Here is an 18,861-nt window from a genome sequence, read left to right on the forward strand (position 1 = left end):
ATTGCACATCTTGAACCACGATATAAACTATATCAAATATTTTACTGATGTTGCTCTGCCAGAGTTATATCAAATCGTCTACAGCCACATAAACAGTCTACATCACGAAAATGTGACCGTGGTGAGTTTAACTACTGACATTTGGAGCTCTAGAGTACAGTATCCCCTACAGTATGTCCATGTTAAGATTGACAGCGCAGTGGATTACCGAAGACTTTGAAAAGAGGCAAGTGATTCTCCACTCCCAGGAATTTCCTGGCTCACACACTGCTGGGGCTTTAGTCTCTAAATACAAAGACATGTTGCAGACTTGGAACATACCCGAAGAAAAAGTGCATGTCGTACTACAGTACGCGATAATGTGAAGAATATAGAAAAGGCATGGCACACACTCTCCATGTAGTGGTTTGCGAGGGAGTCCTGTCACCAGGGCCGGCCCTGGCCAATCCAATTTGCTGCCCTAGGCAAGATTTCACCTGGTGCCCCAGGAATCACAGACAATTGTGTTCCGATCATTTTGTTCATAAACTTACACAGAAACAAACTGCACAGCTTTGTCCTGTTTTTCTTTATTTTGAAAATATTTTGGAAACACACACAAACTATATAAAAAAAACTATATTATGGAGACCTTGCTTTCCTTGCCTTTCTTACAGCAATAAAATATATAGAATAAATATATAAATAAAATACTTCTCAGGTAATAAAATATATATACATATATATTAATAAATATATATATATATTAATAAAAATAATAATTTGGGCGCCCGGGCGCCCCTAGTGGTGGGCGGCGCACTTAGCATTTGCCTATTCTGCCTATGCGCAGGGCCGGCCCTGCCTGTCACAGCGGGCAATCGGTGATGCTGTGGCTATTTGTTATATAATATATATATATATATATATATATATATATATATATATATATATATATATATATATATTATATAAATATATATAAATATAACAAAATATAGCAAAGGCAACATTTATAGAAACCAAGCTTGCAACATGTCTTTATCTGAAAAAAGTTAAGGGTGATCAGAGAGTTTACATATCGGTTATATAAACTTGAAGCATCAGAATCGGCATTGGTATCGGCCGATCACCATGACAAAAAATTGGTACTTGGTATCAGTGGCAAAAATCCCGATCGGAGCATCCCTAATTATTAACTAAGACAAATGGTGAAAATTCAAGCAGTGTCGCAAGTAATATGGCCCAGTGATATCAAATTTATTCCAGGTTCATTAATTTAGACCATAAGCATCCCCATCTGGGACCTGAACAGCTGTAGCTGCCCCCTCAATTCCAGGATAATTATCCAGCTCCCAGTGCAGACATAACCCATTCTCCACACACACACACACACACACACACACACACACACACACACACACACACACACGTGCAAATATTATGCTTTATTTGGATACTTTAAAAGTGCAATCTGAATCTGGCCATAAAGTAAAAGTTCAGCGGCACAAATTATTATAATCTCATACACAGTAGGTCTAATGTAGCCCAACTGTAACACATAATTAATGCAGCATTCTACGACAAATATAACTAGCATTAAAATTCGTGTTTTAGTCTGTAACTATTTTAGGTAGCAGTCAAATGGCAGGTTAACTGGGAATCCAGAACAAAATTTTATTTGTAAATTTAAGAGAAATCATGCCGAGGGTTTTTACAGTAAATGCACATTACAGACAAAACAAAGCAATGTGGATTTATTTACAATTTCTCTGCATGGTATAATGTGTATGATTGTGTATGAGACCAATAAAATCCAAATTTGGATTTGAGATACGACCCAAGTGATTGCAGCATTTTGTTTTTGCTAGTTAACCAAACTATCAGTGAAGTTATATATCTCTCGAGCTGCTAAGTTTACTATAACATAGCAAGTTAAAACTGTACTCCAGACTCCGATGCCCCAGTCAACACATCATAGCAGTTATTGATTTACATGTTTTAAGGTGAATAACTGATTAATATGCAGAGTACAAAACCTACTCACTTGTGTATATGTGCTGCTGCTGTAGTGCAAATTCACTTGCACAAAAGAAAATGCCTCAAGTAGAAGGAAATAAATCATCTGATGAAAAACTATTTACATAAATTACAATATATATATAAATAAAAGTCATTTTAGCTGGGTAGCAAAACTAGCCAAATGCTGTTGGAGTTTCATTAACTAGCTTTATAGTTAGCTATCTAGCAAAGTTTAATACTTTGACTAGCTCATCTAGCTCCCTCAGCTATTGAATAGCTCATCTACATGTTGGATGTTGAGCCATGAAATAGCTAACTATCTCCAGAAGTTTTGGCTTTGCAAATCATTATCATCTGTTTCGTTAGAAGCATTTAAATTGCTCCAAGGCTGTCTTCACTGTCTCAGACATTGCTGCTGCTAAAAATATGGCATGAGTGGAAACTTTGGTGATTGGGTCTCGAAATTGAAATTATTTGAAATTTGCACAGGCTGTCTTTTAATTGGCTTACAGTCTTCTGGGGTTAAAGTAAAAGTAATATTAATTAAATATACTCAAACGTGTCATTAAACTAAACCACATACTCCAGTACTGTAACAAGAGAACTTATAAATATAAGTAACACAGAGTTACTTATATGTTGCTTTATAAATCTGTATGTCATGTTTTGTTCTAGGTCTAGTATCATGTATTTCACATCACTGGCATGTGAATGCCATTTCATTAAGAGAATTGTAAAGAAATATGATTTTATGTAAAACTTCTGTTATGTACTAATGCTGCTCTTGCTATTAGTGTAACCCCTATACTTTATTATTGCCCAGTTATCAACTATTATGTTTTGTTATTTTTCCATCCTTCCTTCCCTACCTGATAGCCCAGAGTCTCCCTCACTGTTGTAGCCTTCCTCTGCCGCTTTCTCCAGGTTACTGAGGGATTTGCTGCGTGTGCGGAAGTTCCTTAGAAGCTTGCGGTGCTCCTGGTAGGTGATGGGGGGGCTGTCGGGACCAATGTGGATTGGTCGAGGGGTTCCGTAGTAGTTCCCTGAGGAAGAATGGATGTGGAGATGAAGTGTATGTGGTTTATTTACCAGTGGAACATTTAACACATTTGCAGAGCTGTTATGGCTTCTAGCCAATAACAACATGCATTAAATTCAAAATCAAATTCAAATTTTATGTCACGTACACGATCATAAATGCTTTTAAGAAACAAGTAAGAGAAAAAGAAAGAAAAGCGTTATAAACATTTTCACATACTATAATAGTGCGTAACGAATAAGAGAGTGTATGACATACACCATATGTTGATATCAACACACGAATGCTGATCCTGCAAGTTCTTATATCATATAATCATGTTTGTGGTTTTAGAGCACAGGAAATATGCATTTATTCTAACAAAGCTGATTTTTGCTGAATCTGGGGACTTGATATTTATAGTACTAGCTAATCAATACAAGAAATTGTGGCTGTAACACCTTTTGTCTAAAACCAGTATACTCCAAAAAGAACGAAAACACGGCGAAAGCAGTTGCAGACTGTTTTAAAGTATTTTCATCTCAAGACTGCACTGAACTGCATATTCAGTTCTTCTTGTGCTCTTGCGTAATGCTGATGATTTATTGACAGAGCAACTTGCTAGCAAAGCATAAATCAAGGCCTGGGCCGGTCTGACAAGGTGAGAATGACGTTTATGGTGCTGGGTAAATGCTGCAGCATCTTTTATGCTAATACTCCTCACTCTCATAATCAGGAGAGGGAGGTGATCCTGCCCCAGAGAGCCATAACTCACCTCTACTCCCTGTGTGCGTTACATGGCCCCATAATACCGGCGCTGAATATTAAATTGCTTAAAGGCTTGAGAATTCATTGATATATATATATAAAAAATACTGTGGAATGTGACAGTGGTTCTGCAGTTTCACAGGATGGATGAAAATTGATGCGTAGATATATAAAACACTGAGGATTTTTTTAATTGCTAAGTAATGGCTTATTGGGTGGCAGAAATTTTAAATGTGCATTACTATTAAAAATATATATAGTACTGGAGGAAGTTGGAGAGACAATGGAAATGTCTGATTAATTCATGGGTCACTTCTGTCGAAAGTAGGCATGCTCATTATATAAGGTCAGAATGAGGCCAGTATCAAAAGACCTCATATGAAGTCTGAAATGTAACAGTATAAACTCATTTATTTTTGAAAGGTCCTGTCAGTATCGTGTCTAAAGTTAGGTGCAACGTCATGAATCAGAATGACTGACCTTTGAATTTGCCGCTCTCCAGCAGAGCTCCTGACTCCTCTAGAGAGAAGAACTCTTCGACAGAAACAAAGTTATAATCCACTCCTGAGATCTCCCCATCTCTAGGCTGTCTGGTTGTACCTTCAAATGATAATTTAAAAAAAAGAAGAAGATAAATTCATAGAAAATGTGTGAGGCTTACGTGTTTACATGCATGTTCAGACCTTAGGTGCATGAAATGACAGCATGAGATTTGGTCTTGTATTATCTGTATTGATTATTGTGTTAATCTGTTTATGAGATTAAATTATTATTATTCTTGGATTTATGATTAATAGTGCAGAGAGAGGAAAGAGTGAGAATAGACAGAAATAGTGATCATTTTTCCATTTTGTGTCTTCGTATTCGTTTACAAAGTGCCATAAACCCTATTGTTAATGAAGTTCTTTAAATAAGTCTAATAAGACTTTATTTTTTAGCTATGCACAATCCTTTAGAATTGTAAGTTTACTTCAGTGGATATGTGTGTGCATTCCTCTGTGTGTGTGTATGTGTGAGAGAGAGACAGAGAGAGAGAGAGAGAGAGAGAGAGAGAGAGAGAGAGAGAGAAAAAGAATTAATAAAATAATAAATTATTTTTATCATTATCCCTTCCTCATCTCTCTTGATCAGAAATCCACCTTAACCTCCACATTTGAATTCTGCTTGTTATTACATTTAGCTCTTTTAAACTACAAAATATCCCTTGAATTGCTTATTCCAGTTACATGGTTCTGATTATATTGATTCAATTCATATAATTTCACTAATATATTCAAATGATATAGTTTCAATTACACTGACCTGGATGTCATTTTAAACAGGCAGTTTCTCAGTACTGCCATAAAAATTCTGACCAGGATAAATGGCTTACTGAAGATAAACAAATGAATTAAAAGCAAGACACACTAGTTTCCAGCAACAAATCACCAAGATATGTATTGGAGATAGCGTGGGCTTATTTCATATTCATGCATATCATTTTTACTGAGGTTTAATGTGTAGAGATCTTCTTAGACCTTCTCAGTAGCATTAAATACATAATAAACAACGTTGTCAAAAAGAGCACACTTAGGGAAACTCTAAGGATGACACAATCGTTATATTCCTTTTAACCTACAGCATTTTCACATCCTTTGCTTGATTGTCAGGTGAGCAGGCTTGTAACGACAATGCCGCAAATGATCCGGTCTAATCATGCTGTTCAAACACCTACGTTCTGACACGTCCTGTCGTCTCTCAGTGGATTTCTACAGGGTCTGCACGGTTACACACTGTCACTCCATCAATCTTCTGTTCTATTATCCTTCTCATTGCCTGACATGCACACACACACACACACACACAATCCCTCACAATTCAAAATCGAATTAGGTCCCTTGATCATCTCAGTTTTATTTGTCCTCTTTGCCCCCAGGTGCTGCATCCTCAGTTTTATTGGGTTGTGTGTGTGTGTATTGACATCTTCAGCTCACATAACCAGAGGCTCAGTTTTGTTCTTCCACCAAGCTGCTTCTCACCACACCCACCACATGTCAATCATCACATGTCCAGAAGCTATTAGGAAAGGGGAAGGGCTCTATGATGGGTCACCTGTCCAATAAGCTGAGTGACCCTAAAGCGGTATGTGTGTGTGTGTGTGTGTCTGTGTGTGTGTGTACGTCTCAGTTACAGCACAAGACATTCTCTTGTAGAAGAACACCGTCTGCTTTGAACATTGATTAACGGAATGCTAGAAAATAGAAACGTCTCTAATTATCATTATTTAGTAGCTTTATCAATAAATAATGATGTGGCTGCAGGGGTCAAAAGTAAAAATGCCTTCCTGTGCAAGGAGAAGAATGACACAGCTATGCTCTTAAGCCTTAATAGGATCTCCATGACAACATCTAGTTAGAGCTATCACTCAGTGTCCTTTGTCAATTGGAAATAACATTGTTTCACAATACGGAGCATTTCATTCCTGAATAATAAACAAGGAAAAGAGCCTTTAATTCAAATCTTAGTAAGCATCACGACGCATAGCTGCTATCTTCTAAACATATCCCTAAGGATCCACATTCAATATGCTTGTGTAATGAACAATAAATTCAGCACTCTGCATAATAAATATAAATAAATATATTATGTGAGGTGTAATAAACATTTTAAGTTAATCAAGCCCACTGAAAAAAGTTAACTGAAGACAGGAGAGGCCTTAAATACACACTGTTTTGCACTAGTTAATTTGCTAGCATAATATCTGGTACTAATAACACACACACACGCACACGCACACACACCAGAGACTTTACACCAAACTGGGCTAGCTTTGAAACAACAAATCCTTTACAAGCACAGACTTCCTTCTTCACTGGCTGTCTTTATCTTCTTGTAGCTATTTTTCTCAGTGGCAGCTTGTTCTTCAGCCATTGACCAAGTATTAATCTTCAGATCCTTCCCAACATTCGCTTTTCTGATTGATCGATGATTTTACAACTACTGCCCTGTTCAGCTTCCATAGAGTTCTTATTTCACATAGTGGTCAAAAATGCAAATGTATTGGTTAATCATGTGTACAGTTAATATGGCTGCCATATTGGGCTAATTTAAAAAAAAAAAAAAGATTTCACATTTCTTGGTTTAAAGTAAATATACAAAACTGGATAGATTTGAACAAAATCTCAGCTCTGTTGTGTGGTTATGTTCTTGTACCTGGGCAGGACCTGCTACACCTGGTTATGATCACACTTGCTGTATCAAACACTGGATTGAAAGAAGAAAGATTTATCCAAAAAACTAGAGTTAGTATTACTAACTTAGACTCTTATCACTGATTGCCTATTCCAGTGTTACTCTATAATCTTACTATAATAGATAGCAGCCTAAAGCATGTGTCATGTGTGATAGCATCTCGACTTCATTTTGATTGAGGCTGCGTCATTGCTGATGTCGTGTCTTATCCGTTCAAGTAAGGTGAGCTCTGATCTTATGCTTCTATAAATCTTTCACATGTAGAAGAATATTTACTTTACTTCCTTCCCTTTGTTAAAGCTGAAGGACACACTGATGATTCTAGTGTCTGCTGGGGTGATGGGAAAGCTGGCCAAATGCTCATGGCACACAAAGACTCAGGACAAAAACGCATTCTGTTAGTGAGACACAAAACCTTCCGTCTTTATATAGGCTCAATTACACAACAATGCAATTACACAAAACAAATGCATTTGGGCAGAAGGTGCAATGTATTGTCTATAGAGTCGTTTAGGAAAGTAACCATGGAGGCCACATTTCAATTTTCCATTTCATGCATTATTGATAAATGCCTCACTGTGACTTAATTTGCTTAGAATTCTTTATGCCCTACTTTTACAGCTAGCACTATTTCTCTCTCTCTCGCTCTCTCTCTCTCTCTCTCGCTCTAATTAATATATTCCATGGTTTAATGGGATGGATGAATGCATGAACCATAATTACATTAACGCATCAGTTTCTCATTCGATGGACGGAATTGAAATTGAAAGACTTTCTAAACAAAAGATGCAGTGAATGCAACAGAGGATGGAATTATCCATTAAGCACAGCATTGAAGAATAATGTCTTCATGTGAACATACAGTATGCACACTAATCACCTGTTTTACGCAGGCATTTAGTAGTAGTATCGACAATCCGCAGATTAATGAGAGCTGTAGGGTGACCGGGTAAGGAATCTAGGAAATGGTCTTCAGCAATTTATGCAGCAACCTGCAGTTCTGTGTTGTGTAACATATCTTGCAACATGATACTTAAGAATGATTACACACTGTTTTCTAGAATAACCTCACCTAAGAATCTCTCTCTCACACACACATGCACACACACACACATGCAAACACAGGAGCATGATAAATATTTGGACGTTACTCTCAGAGTTTCCGTGGATATGACCTTGGCGTAAGAAATGTCTCCTATGTGTTTATTTCAGCCCTTATATATCACTTGTGACCAGAATGCAGAAATGTTGAGTAATTTTCTCATACCACAGAGAGTTTTCCAGCACAGGAAATCCTTTATTACTAGCAAAAAAATATCTAAAAGATTTCTGCAAAAACAGTCTGTAAATGCAAACAGTACGTATAAATGTGTTTTCATTTTTCAAGGGAAAACTCTTTGCCGCAAGATAAAAGTATTTTGTGTGTTTTTTGGTCTAGTAAATGGGCTGAGAATTTTGCTGGAACTTACTTATGGAAATCGTGTGGTCGTCTTGCACACTGTGATGATGGTGATAACACACTCACTTCTTGTATCAAGCACAGTGGAACAAAAGTTCGCCCAAAAACCGCTCAAAATGAGCCGTTAGCTTATGTGCTAGATATCTTTATGCTTTTGAGGATCAACTGCATATTACTGCGTTGTGCTTTAGGGTAGATTTATTACAAGCAAAATTGTTTCTTATTATCTTAAAGACAGAGAAAACAGAGAGGCTTGTGAGGGAATGACTATTTCCCCGTAACAGCAAATCCTTGTCTTGTTTTATTCACTACACTACATTTCCTTTACTGCTAAGGACTAGAGGTTTTGTCCCTCCTATCACTGTCTACTGCAACACACCCTGCACCGCATCCAATTTGTTTACACTGATCTTCCAAGCCAAGGCGAGTCAGATCAGAGAAGCCAGCCTGAGGCAGCTCTGCCCTTCTGTCTGCTTGGCTTAGTGGAAACAAACATTGCCTCAGGTTCATCCTGATAAAAAAAATAATAAACATGTTTAAAGGTCTATGCACATGGGTGTAGCTAATTGTTAAATTGATAAAAAAAAATGTTTGTATATTTTTTGCTATAATATAATGGCAGAATATTGATTTATGCACACAATTACATGTACCACATCGTGACACAGTTAACGTTGTGTCACGGCAATACAGGCGACATATTTAATTTCTGCCATCGGTTCCATAATAAAACCCCATGCAGCTGTGAATAAATACGTTTCCTGAGAAACGAGTGCTTTTTTTTTCTGCCAGACTAAATTTAGCAGTGTTAAGAGATGCTATCCATGAGCTGAAGCATGCAGCTGTGGTGAAAAAGAAATCCACTTCATCGCTACCACAACTTCATCCCTGCTTAGATTGAAAGCGACGACTCCTGTAGGAGTAAAAATGAGGACGGCGTAGCCTGTGGTCTCAGCACATGCATGTGTTTGTCTGGATTCTCCAGCTGTGTGGATCAACCTGTGAGATTGTTAGATTAATGATTAATACAGAGAGAGAGAGAGAGCGAGAGAGAGAGAGAGAGAGAGAGAGAGAGAGAGAGAGAGAGATGCAATCACAAAGATGATAAAGAATGAATAGACAGAGATCATTTTTCCATTTTGTGTCTTCGTATTCAAACTACATTGTGGGAAATTTAGGTTATGCGCCATAAACCCCATTGTTGAAGAAGTTTGTTAAATAAATCCAATAACGCTTTTAGAATCTTTAGAATTGTAAGCTTACCTCAGTATGTGTGTGTGTGGGTGGGTGTGTGTGTCAAAAAAATGTAGGGCTTTTAAGACGGTGGGCAAAATGACCTACTTCCCAGCATAAACCTGAGATTACCAGAGTGACTTCTTTACACACACACACACACACACACACACACGCACACACACGCACACACACACATCAAGGTAAGGTTAAAAAGACTTTCAGATTGAATTCCAACACTCTCATTGTGAATATAATCTACACAGTGTTCCTTTATTTGTGTTGTGTCACAATTCTCCATAAATAAAAGTGAACAAAGTAAAACACAATGAATTCTAGTGCTCTTGGACTGACCTAGTGGTCTGTCTATTGTGTCTTCACACGAATAAGAATAAATCCGGTCTACAGCTTCTTAGTCACGATCTAGGTTTCTGTACCGTTGCTCACCCTGGATTGTTTTGCATTTGACCATGAAATGTTTCACTAAAAATAACGGCGATTATTTACACAGTCGCTCATTACTGCTCAGGCTCCTTTGCCATGTTACATCTAGCTGATTTCACCTGACCTTTCACTATTTTCCTAGCAGTTGGGAACCTAGTCTGTATTTACTGCATTGATGCAGCATGTGAAATGACAACAGACAAGAAATTTCCCTAGTGTTAAAAAAGAAAGAGAGAGAACAACTCAGTCAAACTGCCAGTCTAAGAAAAGTCATCGTGTTTGTCAGTAAACATGTATTGTGCAGGAATTAGTCAATGTCGGGACTGCTTTCTGAAACGGATGAATTTGTGATTACTAAAAACAATAAAACTCAACGTAAACATTAAACTGCTCCAGTTTTTCATATGATTTTGATGATGACCTCAAAACCTCAGCAAGTGGAAGTAACTAGTATCAGTTTTAAAAGTGAGATAAAGTGTCAAAAATTGTTTTCTCTCTTTCAGCAAACTAACCAACCTCATAGGTGACATATAACATGTACCTCTTCCTAGACTGCATCGTTTCATGCCTTGTCATCCCTATATTAAGCAGTGTCTTTTCAAACTGCTGTTGGTTCTGTGTCACAGAGGAGGAAAATGCTATCTGCCCTCTTCCGCATACAGGAGCTCACGGGCACCAATGATTGTTTAGTGTCACTGTGATTGACAGGACCCGCCGTCCCTCCCACCCGTATAGCATATTTTTCCTAATAGATTAGAATGTACATAAATGTAAAAACATGAACGCGAGTGTAAGAGAGAGTGAGAACGATCAACGGATGATGGATTTGTCCAAAATACATCCACTTAATAGGAGATTTTTCAGTAACAGCCAACACAAATCTGTGTTTCATTTTAATGTGAGAATTTAAAAGTCAAAAAATCAACCAAAAGATAATGTTGGCTAATCACAGGCACAAGAGAGAGAGAGAGAGAGAGAGAGAGAGAGAGGGAACATGAAAACCAGAAACATGGTTGGCTCCAGATCTTTTAGATGATAGTCCTCAATAAAATGCTGCGACTCACTCTCTCTTCCTTTCTTCCCTCTCCCTCCACTTCCTCCTCTTCCCTGCTATCTCTGCAGTGTTACTTCTACAAAGGTGTCAGTAGCAGCTTTCAGAAGAGCGGATCTCACACCGATTAAAGCAAATTTCAAGGTGACAGTTATGCAGTCTCCTAAACTGCAGGTTGTATGCATTAGATTTTATATACAAACAACATGACTGTGAACGTCACTGTTTTGTGTCTGTCATGTATACAGACACAGATGTCATGTCATCATCGTGAGATGTATTTTACTGTGACTTTCATAGCTCAGACAAAGGTACCTGAGTGCTGGTAGGATATCTGAGTAGTATTTAAATATGCTGTTGCTTGCATCCAGGAGTCTTGTTGTAATTTATATACTGAGAGAGAGACTCACATGGTACTGCACGCAGATAGAGATTTTCCCGTATGACTTGTTGAAGCTGGCTGTCCATGCAACCAGGTGTGAAACATTTACTCAGATACAACCGCAGATCCTTACACAGTGTTGAGTCTGTAAGAGAGAGAGAGAGAGAGAGAGAGAGAGAGAGAGAGAGAGAGAGAGAAAGTTGAAAAAATGTCAGCTGCCAGTCAGTTTGTAATTATTTATTCACGAGATCTCAAAACAGGGTACTGTGACAGTTCATTACAACTTGATGACTTGAAATGCAAGAGCTGTTGATTATGTGACCGCTCTTGATGAGCAACTGGCTATAGTAGCTGCTTCTGTGGCTGTTTTTTTTTTTTTTTTTAATAAAATAAAAATTCTACATTAACATAAATGCTACACTATAACAACAAGGATAAAGAAATAATAATAGCACATAGGCTACATAGGTAGCGTTTACGCTAAATATGACAGGCATGACAGAAGTGATATTATCATTACCTAGCCAGTGTGGGAACTAATATGTATGTCCACTGTTTATAAGCTTGGAAGTAATTTATGTTGTCAGGTCTATAAATGGAATAAAGATGCGATCTGCTCGGCCACTCTGCTCGGTTTCTCTGAACTACTCATTTGGACTGCGGTGCTTTATGGACTTGTGACAAGCCGCTTGGTTGTAATCGATGACCTGCATCCCTCTCCCCTCCGTCACAATGACAGACAGGAACCGGCATGAGACATCCCCGACGCCCCTCACTGAAATAGCATAAGCTCTGCTAATAAAACATATTTCAAAGTCATGAGAGGACATTAGTGCTGACATCAGTCAGACACACGCAGACACACACACGCAGAAAACCGTACGATACGCCGTCTGTCCAAGGGTCCTTGGTGTGTAAAATGTGCAATTTATAACTCTCGTCTATTTGGCTTAGTTAACTCGTGTACATACAAACGACGAAATCTTCTGTGTAAAACATACCGATTAAACATACAGATTAAAAACATGAATTGTTTTTAATCTGTCACTGTGACTAAAAAAACAAGCCTGTTAGATACATTTCAGCAGAGACAATACGTATTGATCCACACACAAAAAAAGACTAACCAAATTTAGCAACAAAAATAAATGTCCTCTAGCAGGCTAGGTTTAGATGATAACCTGATCCAGTGATAGCCTTGAACATAAATACTATATACATACTGTACATTTGCGTACTGTTGTAACTGCTAATTAGGGGTGATTTATTGACCATTTGCTCTGGATGGGATGATTTAGCTTACCTAATTAACATATTGCTGGCTCAGTATAAACATGTTGTGCATGGCTGCTTCCTGTCACCATATGGCTGAATCGGTGGAATTTTTCCACAGCGTGTACTTTATGTTTAGCATTTATGGACCGCATGCGCTTCGGCTGGTGAGATTATTGAAAGATGAGTACAACTGAAATACTAAGCACATTCTGTTCGATTGGGAAATGCAAATGAATATATTCTGAATATACTGCTGAACTCTCTCCTTACAGATGCTTACTCTTCAGTCAGGTATTCATTTCCTAAACACTGTGCCTTGAAGATTAGATCATTAAGTATAACCTTAGAAGTAATGCAACAGTTTGGGGTACATTTCAAAACTTAGTGTAAACGCTAGACCAAGGGCCAGAGAAGTAAGTGATGGTGATAGATTTATTCAGTGAGAGAGAACGAGATAAAGAGGACCACCGAGGAAGAGCTTGTAATCAATCTAAGCTGAGAGGGCAGCGGGGAGTCACGGTCAGGTGTAAAATATTGTTCTGCGCAAACATAACTGCTGCAGCAGTGGCTACATGAGGCTGAACAAGAGGAATAGATGACTTTGGTGAAAGATGCAGACAAACTCTTGCTTATTTTGTCCAGCTGCACACAAAGATGGACTCGTCAATAAAACAAAATGTGAGAAGAGTCTAATCAAATTCAGCCTGTTAAATGTGGGTCCATGGTAACAATGAATAATTTACTGAGTTTTAGTGTGAATAATTTACGACTGTGTAAATTTGTGCATTACCTGGTGTAACCGTCTTGATGCGAATCGGATGAGGGCAGGAGTTGAGTACTCCACGTACGTCACCTAAGGTCATTCCCAGAACAGGTGTCCCGCCGATCTCCAAAATGATTTCGTCGACTGTGATTCCACCTCCCGGTGCGGCTGTGACAAACGGAAACTCACCATAGTCTGCGCCTCCTCCGATGGCCACACCCAATTCTCCTGAGCTGCCCAACAGAGGAACGAAGCTCTCTTGCACCTTGGAGCGCCAGTGCAGCTTCTTCCCAACCACCTTAGCCATGGTAATCGAACTGAGATAAAAAGGGAGGGAAAAAAGTGTTGTTTTTAAATTAAATCCCGAAACATTTGTATTAAACCTCCGGGTTGGGCATATGATACCCCATTCGAGTTTGCATGTTCTCCCTGCTGTTTGTGGGTTTCCTCCAGGTACTCTTGTTTCCTCCCTAGGGCCAAAGGTGTGTGTGGTAGGTTGACTGACATATCTACATTGTATAAATTGTGTGAATAGGTATGTGTGTGATTGTGCCTGGCAATGGGTTGGCACCCCATCCAAGGTTTCCCCCTCTTTGTTTCCTGAGACCCCTTGTGAAAGGCTCTATGTGATCCTGTGTAAGATAAGTGGTACATAAATTAAATGCATGGTTGGATGGATAATCAGCTAGTTTCCCTCAGTATGCAATCTTATGGACCATGAACCATGTATAAGAGCTTGCTTTTTTTATCTTGTCTTAGAAAAATCTAAAGCCAAAAGCCAGGAGCGCTAACCTTTATATAAAAATACATAAGCCATGGGGTCAATGTCAATGCCGACCAGCACTTCAGAGAGTTCTCTCATTTGCATGCATTTTCAGAGGCACGTTTGGGGCTTGGCAGACGACTCAGCAGATGTGCACTCTGCGTGGGGTGGAATTAACACCGCCTGCACTTTATTCCTCATAAGCTGTATAATTTATAATTCAAGAATACTACCAAGACTAAATATGCAGGACACGTTTCTATATTATTTACTCTTCAGCTACGTCTGGCAGAATTCTGACCTTAATCCTACATTAAGTATCATGATACTGTGCATGGTCGAAATATAAATTCCCTGAGCATCATTCATTTTAGGGGATTAAAAAAAATACATCGGATCTTTCTTTTTTTTACGGTGAATTCAATACCAGTCGTAGAAAAATAAATGTTAAATGAAAGTGACGACTGTTCTGCTTTGATCTGTCCAGCTGCCGGCTTTAATTCCAAATATTTCCACAGGCTTTGTTCATATTCAGACCTGGTTTTTGTATCCACTTATGTTTATTTACTGAGCATACAGATGATTAAAATGATCTGAATGCATTTATGCTATCTTCATGCTATATGCATTATCCTACCTGGAATGCATATGTGTGAAGAAGAGATGCACAATTTGCATAAATTTGCTTTTTCCCTGGTATTTAACATTTATTTAAGTCTTTATCAAGATTCATCATGACCTAATTGCACCTGAAAACTGGTAGAAGTTTCGCCTCATGATTTCACTGTAAGCTGTGCCTACAAAATATTTTAGTTTTTTTTTATATATTTTTTTTTCCTATGGCTCTTTCAAACCAGTCTCAAGGAGCAAGTACAAATCATAGCAAATCATTCATTTGCCGACTTTATAACATAGTAGCTCTGTGTTACTGGATAAGCGAACCACTGAAAAGAAAGCAGATGGTCGAGCTTGAGAGCTTATTTGCTAAAGCAAGCCCAACCTATGCCGCATTGTGAGATGTTTAGAGTTTGAAAAATACAACCATACATAGTTATGCAAACAGGACAGTAGTGTCAACATTACATAAATGTACATGTAAAGGTAAAAAGAAAAGTCTCTGAGAAAACCTTATGTTAAACTGTTGTAAAATGTTTTTTTTCCATCAAGTATAGTGGGCTGTAAAATTTGTCTAGCCTTTTCATTTCCTGTAAAACAGGATGACATTTGGCTTTAGCGGCCACCCAATTACACAGAAAATGCCACAAGTGACTCAGCAAGATGTATCAAACTCAGCGAAGCGTCCATTTCTGAGGCATCATGAGTTCTCAAACAGTGTGATATGCTGCAGTGCTGAAGGACTTTTAGCCTTTGTGAGGGAGGGAATCGGAGTAAAGTGACAGTTGGCCACACCAGCATGAGGGGCTGGTACAGTTGCCATGAGACACTAGAGACATGACAGTATGAGAACACTGCTGTCACTTCAAGCCTTCGCTGGCCCTACAATATAAACCGTGTGAGTGGTGGCCAACTTTAGTATAATGAATGGAAAGGGGTGATAAAAAAAAAAAATGTAAGCAAAAGCAACAAGACACAAAATAAAGAAGATGGGAGTCTTTAATAAAGATTACTAAGGGTGCTAATAATTCTTGAGCTGACCTTTGATGATACTTTCTGAGCTCATGTAACTCAAGTCAGTTCTTTTTTTAATTGGATGGGTGTTTGGTTTGTTGCTAATCTTGACAAGTTAGGCAGCTAAATATTTCCAAAGCAAGAATGTTGGTGGTATGATGGTTACAGCTGCAGTAAGCTAGCACTATCTTGTCCAACCCAAACATTCTAATATGCTAGGCTAACTGAGGAAAAAGAAATTAAACTGTTATGTGTGACTGTATATGTGTAATGTATATGTAACAAATAATGGCTTTATTCTTCTAAAATCATTATCTGTGAACAGTATTTTGCTAATAATATCTAGATAAAAGATAGATAGCTACCACTAAACTCAACCTCGTAAACTGTTCTCTAATACCATGCTATTAGCTATACTGCTATTAGCTGAATTACAGTCTTTCGTGAATATTTACAATAATCATCATTTCCAGTGCAATTTACTCTGTTGTGCGTTAAAAGCTAAATGCAGCTCATGTGAAAAGAGCTCTGTACTGTTGACTATGACAAAAACTTATTTTGTGATGTTGTGATGCACAGCAGTCTCTAGAGTTTAAAAAAACCTGCTGATGAGAGGTCAGAGGTCAGAAGAGAATGGCCAAACTAGAGAGACATGACATGAAGTCTATGATAATTCAACTACTATTTGCAGACATATTGAGAAGCAAAATATCTCTGACGTATCCTGAGGTGGATGGACTACGACAGGGGAAGACCATCAGGCTCCTTTTTCTCTCTCCAGCCCTAACTGAGCCACTAACCAGTTTCCAAGGATCTGTTAGAAGAACAGTGATAAAAACTTAAAGACAGTACTTTGTTCACCACTCAACATTGTGCTGTTAGCTTGAGTTTCTACGCAAACTGAATTTTCTGTTCTGTCACTTATCGCAATCTAATGTGTTTGAAGAGGAGATCAATGCATACACTCAAACTAGAAATAAAGACATGCAGAACGGACAATCGGGCGACCTGACAGTGAGGAAGAAATGATAGAAATGGATGCGTGTGCACGCCCCCTCAGGCTGCCCTACCACCAGGCTTAATGAGGCTAATTACACAGCTTGAGGAGCAGCCAAGGAGACATGACTAATTGTATACACTCGAATGACTGGCGGATTGGTCAGCTATTCGGCCCCACCTCCTGTAGATGAGGCAGCTGATAGGAGGAGGAGTGTTTTTTCTTCTTGAGACTACAGAGACAGAGATAGATTGAGCCAGGCACCATGCCGACTGCTGCTAGCACAGAGAGAGAAGTTCTGCCTGTGACCTTGGAAGCTCAGGTGTCCATAGCCAGATACGTAGGACACAAGTACAAACAGACAAACACAAAATACACAAGATGGCCTTGACAACGTTTTCACCGTGCATGTGGCACCGCTGGATTTTTGCTTAATTTGATATTGAGTGAAAGCTCAGTCGATAGGTGGTGTGATTTGTTAATGGAGCATCACAGGGCTAGTGATATATTTACACACACAAAGACACACACATACACACACACTGCTTTTCTGATTTCTCATATCCCATGTCTCCTCCCCACTCTTCACTGTGAACCTACTGTGCTGCTGTGACTAGAATAACACCAATATTTGTTCACTCACGGTTGTTTACACAACGAATGTATTTACACTTGTTTTTTTCTCTATGCTCATTCTAATCATGATGCAGTCCTTCGTGGTTATTCTAAATTTCAGATTTTATCACAATGTTAATATTATCAACAATTAAATTCTAATTTATTACAGTGTTATGCCTTAGGTTCAACAACATTTCCATACAATGAAAATATTCATTAACTGATGTTTTTGTATGATTTGGTCAGTCCAAACTCTTCTTTTCATCCATCCATCTGTCTGTCTTTCCATCCATCCGTCTGTCTTTCCATCCATCCATCCATTTTCTGTAGCATTTTTCTTACATGGGGTGGGTGGGGGCCTGTGAGTGTATTACATGGGACTCGGGTCACAAGGTGAGGGACACCCTGTACAGGGAGCCAACCTATTGCAGGGCACAATCACACACCCTTTCACACCTCACAGACAATTTAGAGATGCCAATCAGCCTACAACACATGGCTGGGGGAGGAAACTAAAGTACCCTGAGGAAACCCTGGAAGCACAAAGAGAAAATACAAACTAAACGTACACAGGGTGGAGTTGGGAATTAACCCCCAGCCTTTAATATTAGAATATTAAGAGGTCAAATTTTTTGTTACTCAAAAGACAAACCAGATGTTTGTAAGAGTGGTTTCTTTCCCATAAAAGGCCAAGATGAGGTTATTGGTTTGTTGTAGCAGAAGCACATAATAAAATCAGGCCATACTGAATTAAAATTTCTATGAAAACAATTGAAGCAATCTGATAAAGTTTTTTGTGAAACATTATCTAACGCACACACCAGCCGGTGTTTTAAAGAGCTAAAGCATTTTTAGAGCAAGATTTCCTAGGATGAATTGTGAGAAAACTTCTTGCTCATGACATGTATTAAATGTGCCAGTTATTTCAAAGCACTAAACTTGCTTTTGGGTCAGATAATTGTGTGGAATCTTTATTGTCTTTTGTATTGTGTTTTTATTACTTTATCTAACTAATAATGCAGAAGGAAGCGAGAGACGAATCCACATAACTTAAAGATAGGGTTCCTTACAGGAGGATGATGTTATATTCATACTGTTGACAGGCAAATCCATCTCTGCTGGAAATCCCTATCCCTCCAATCCTGTTTTTACTCTGCCCCTCTGAGTAAGCACTTTTTGGGTTGTTCGGTGAAAAACAACACCTTTCACTTTCACCACACCAGGATACATTG

General features: G+C 38.5%; 1 protein-coding gene across 1 annotated transcript in view; it reads right to left on the minus strand.

Annotated features, from left to right (window-relative positions):
- The window catches only part of LOC132853803 (membrane-associated guanylate kinase, WW and PDZ domain-containing protein 1), a 57,046-nt gene that overhangs the window by 25,827 nt on the left and 12,358 nt on the right, over positions 1-18,861 (minus strand). Inside the window, exons 2-5 of the mRNA XM_060881784.1 lie at positions 13,650-13,939; positions 11,613-11,729; positions 4,265-4,384; positions 2,868-3,041 (exon numbers count right to left, since the gene is read on the minus strand). Coding sequence (XP_060737767.1) covers positions 2,868-3,041; positions 4,265-4,384; positions 11,613-11,729; positions 13,650-13,929 — 691 coding nt within the window. The 5' untranslated portion in view covers positions 13,930-13,939. The remainder of the gene's footprint in view (positions 1-2,867; positions 3,042-4,264; positions 4,385-11,612; positions 11,730-13,649; positions 13,940-18,861) is intronic.

The sequence above is a fragment of the Tachysurus vachellii genome, chromosome 11, assembly GCF_030014155.1.
Source record: "Tachysurus vachellii isolate PV-2020 chromosome 11, HZAU_Pvac_v1, whole genome shotgun sequence".
Lineage (NCBI taxonomy): Eukaryota > Metazoa > Chordata > Actinopteri > Siluriformes > Bagridae > Tachysurus > Tachysurus vachellii.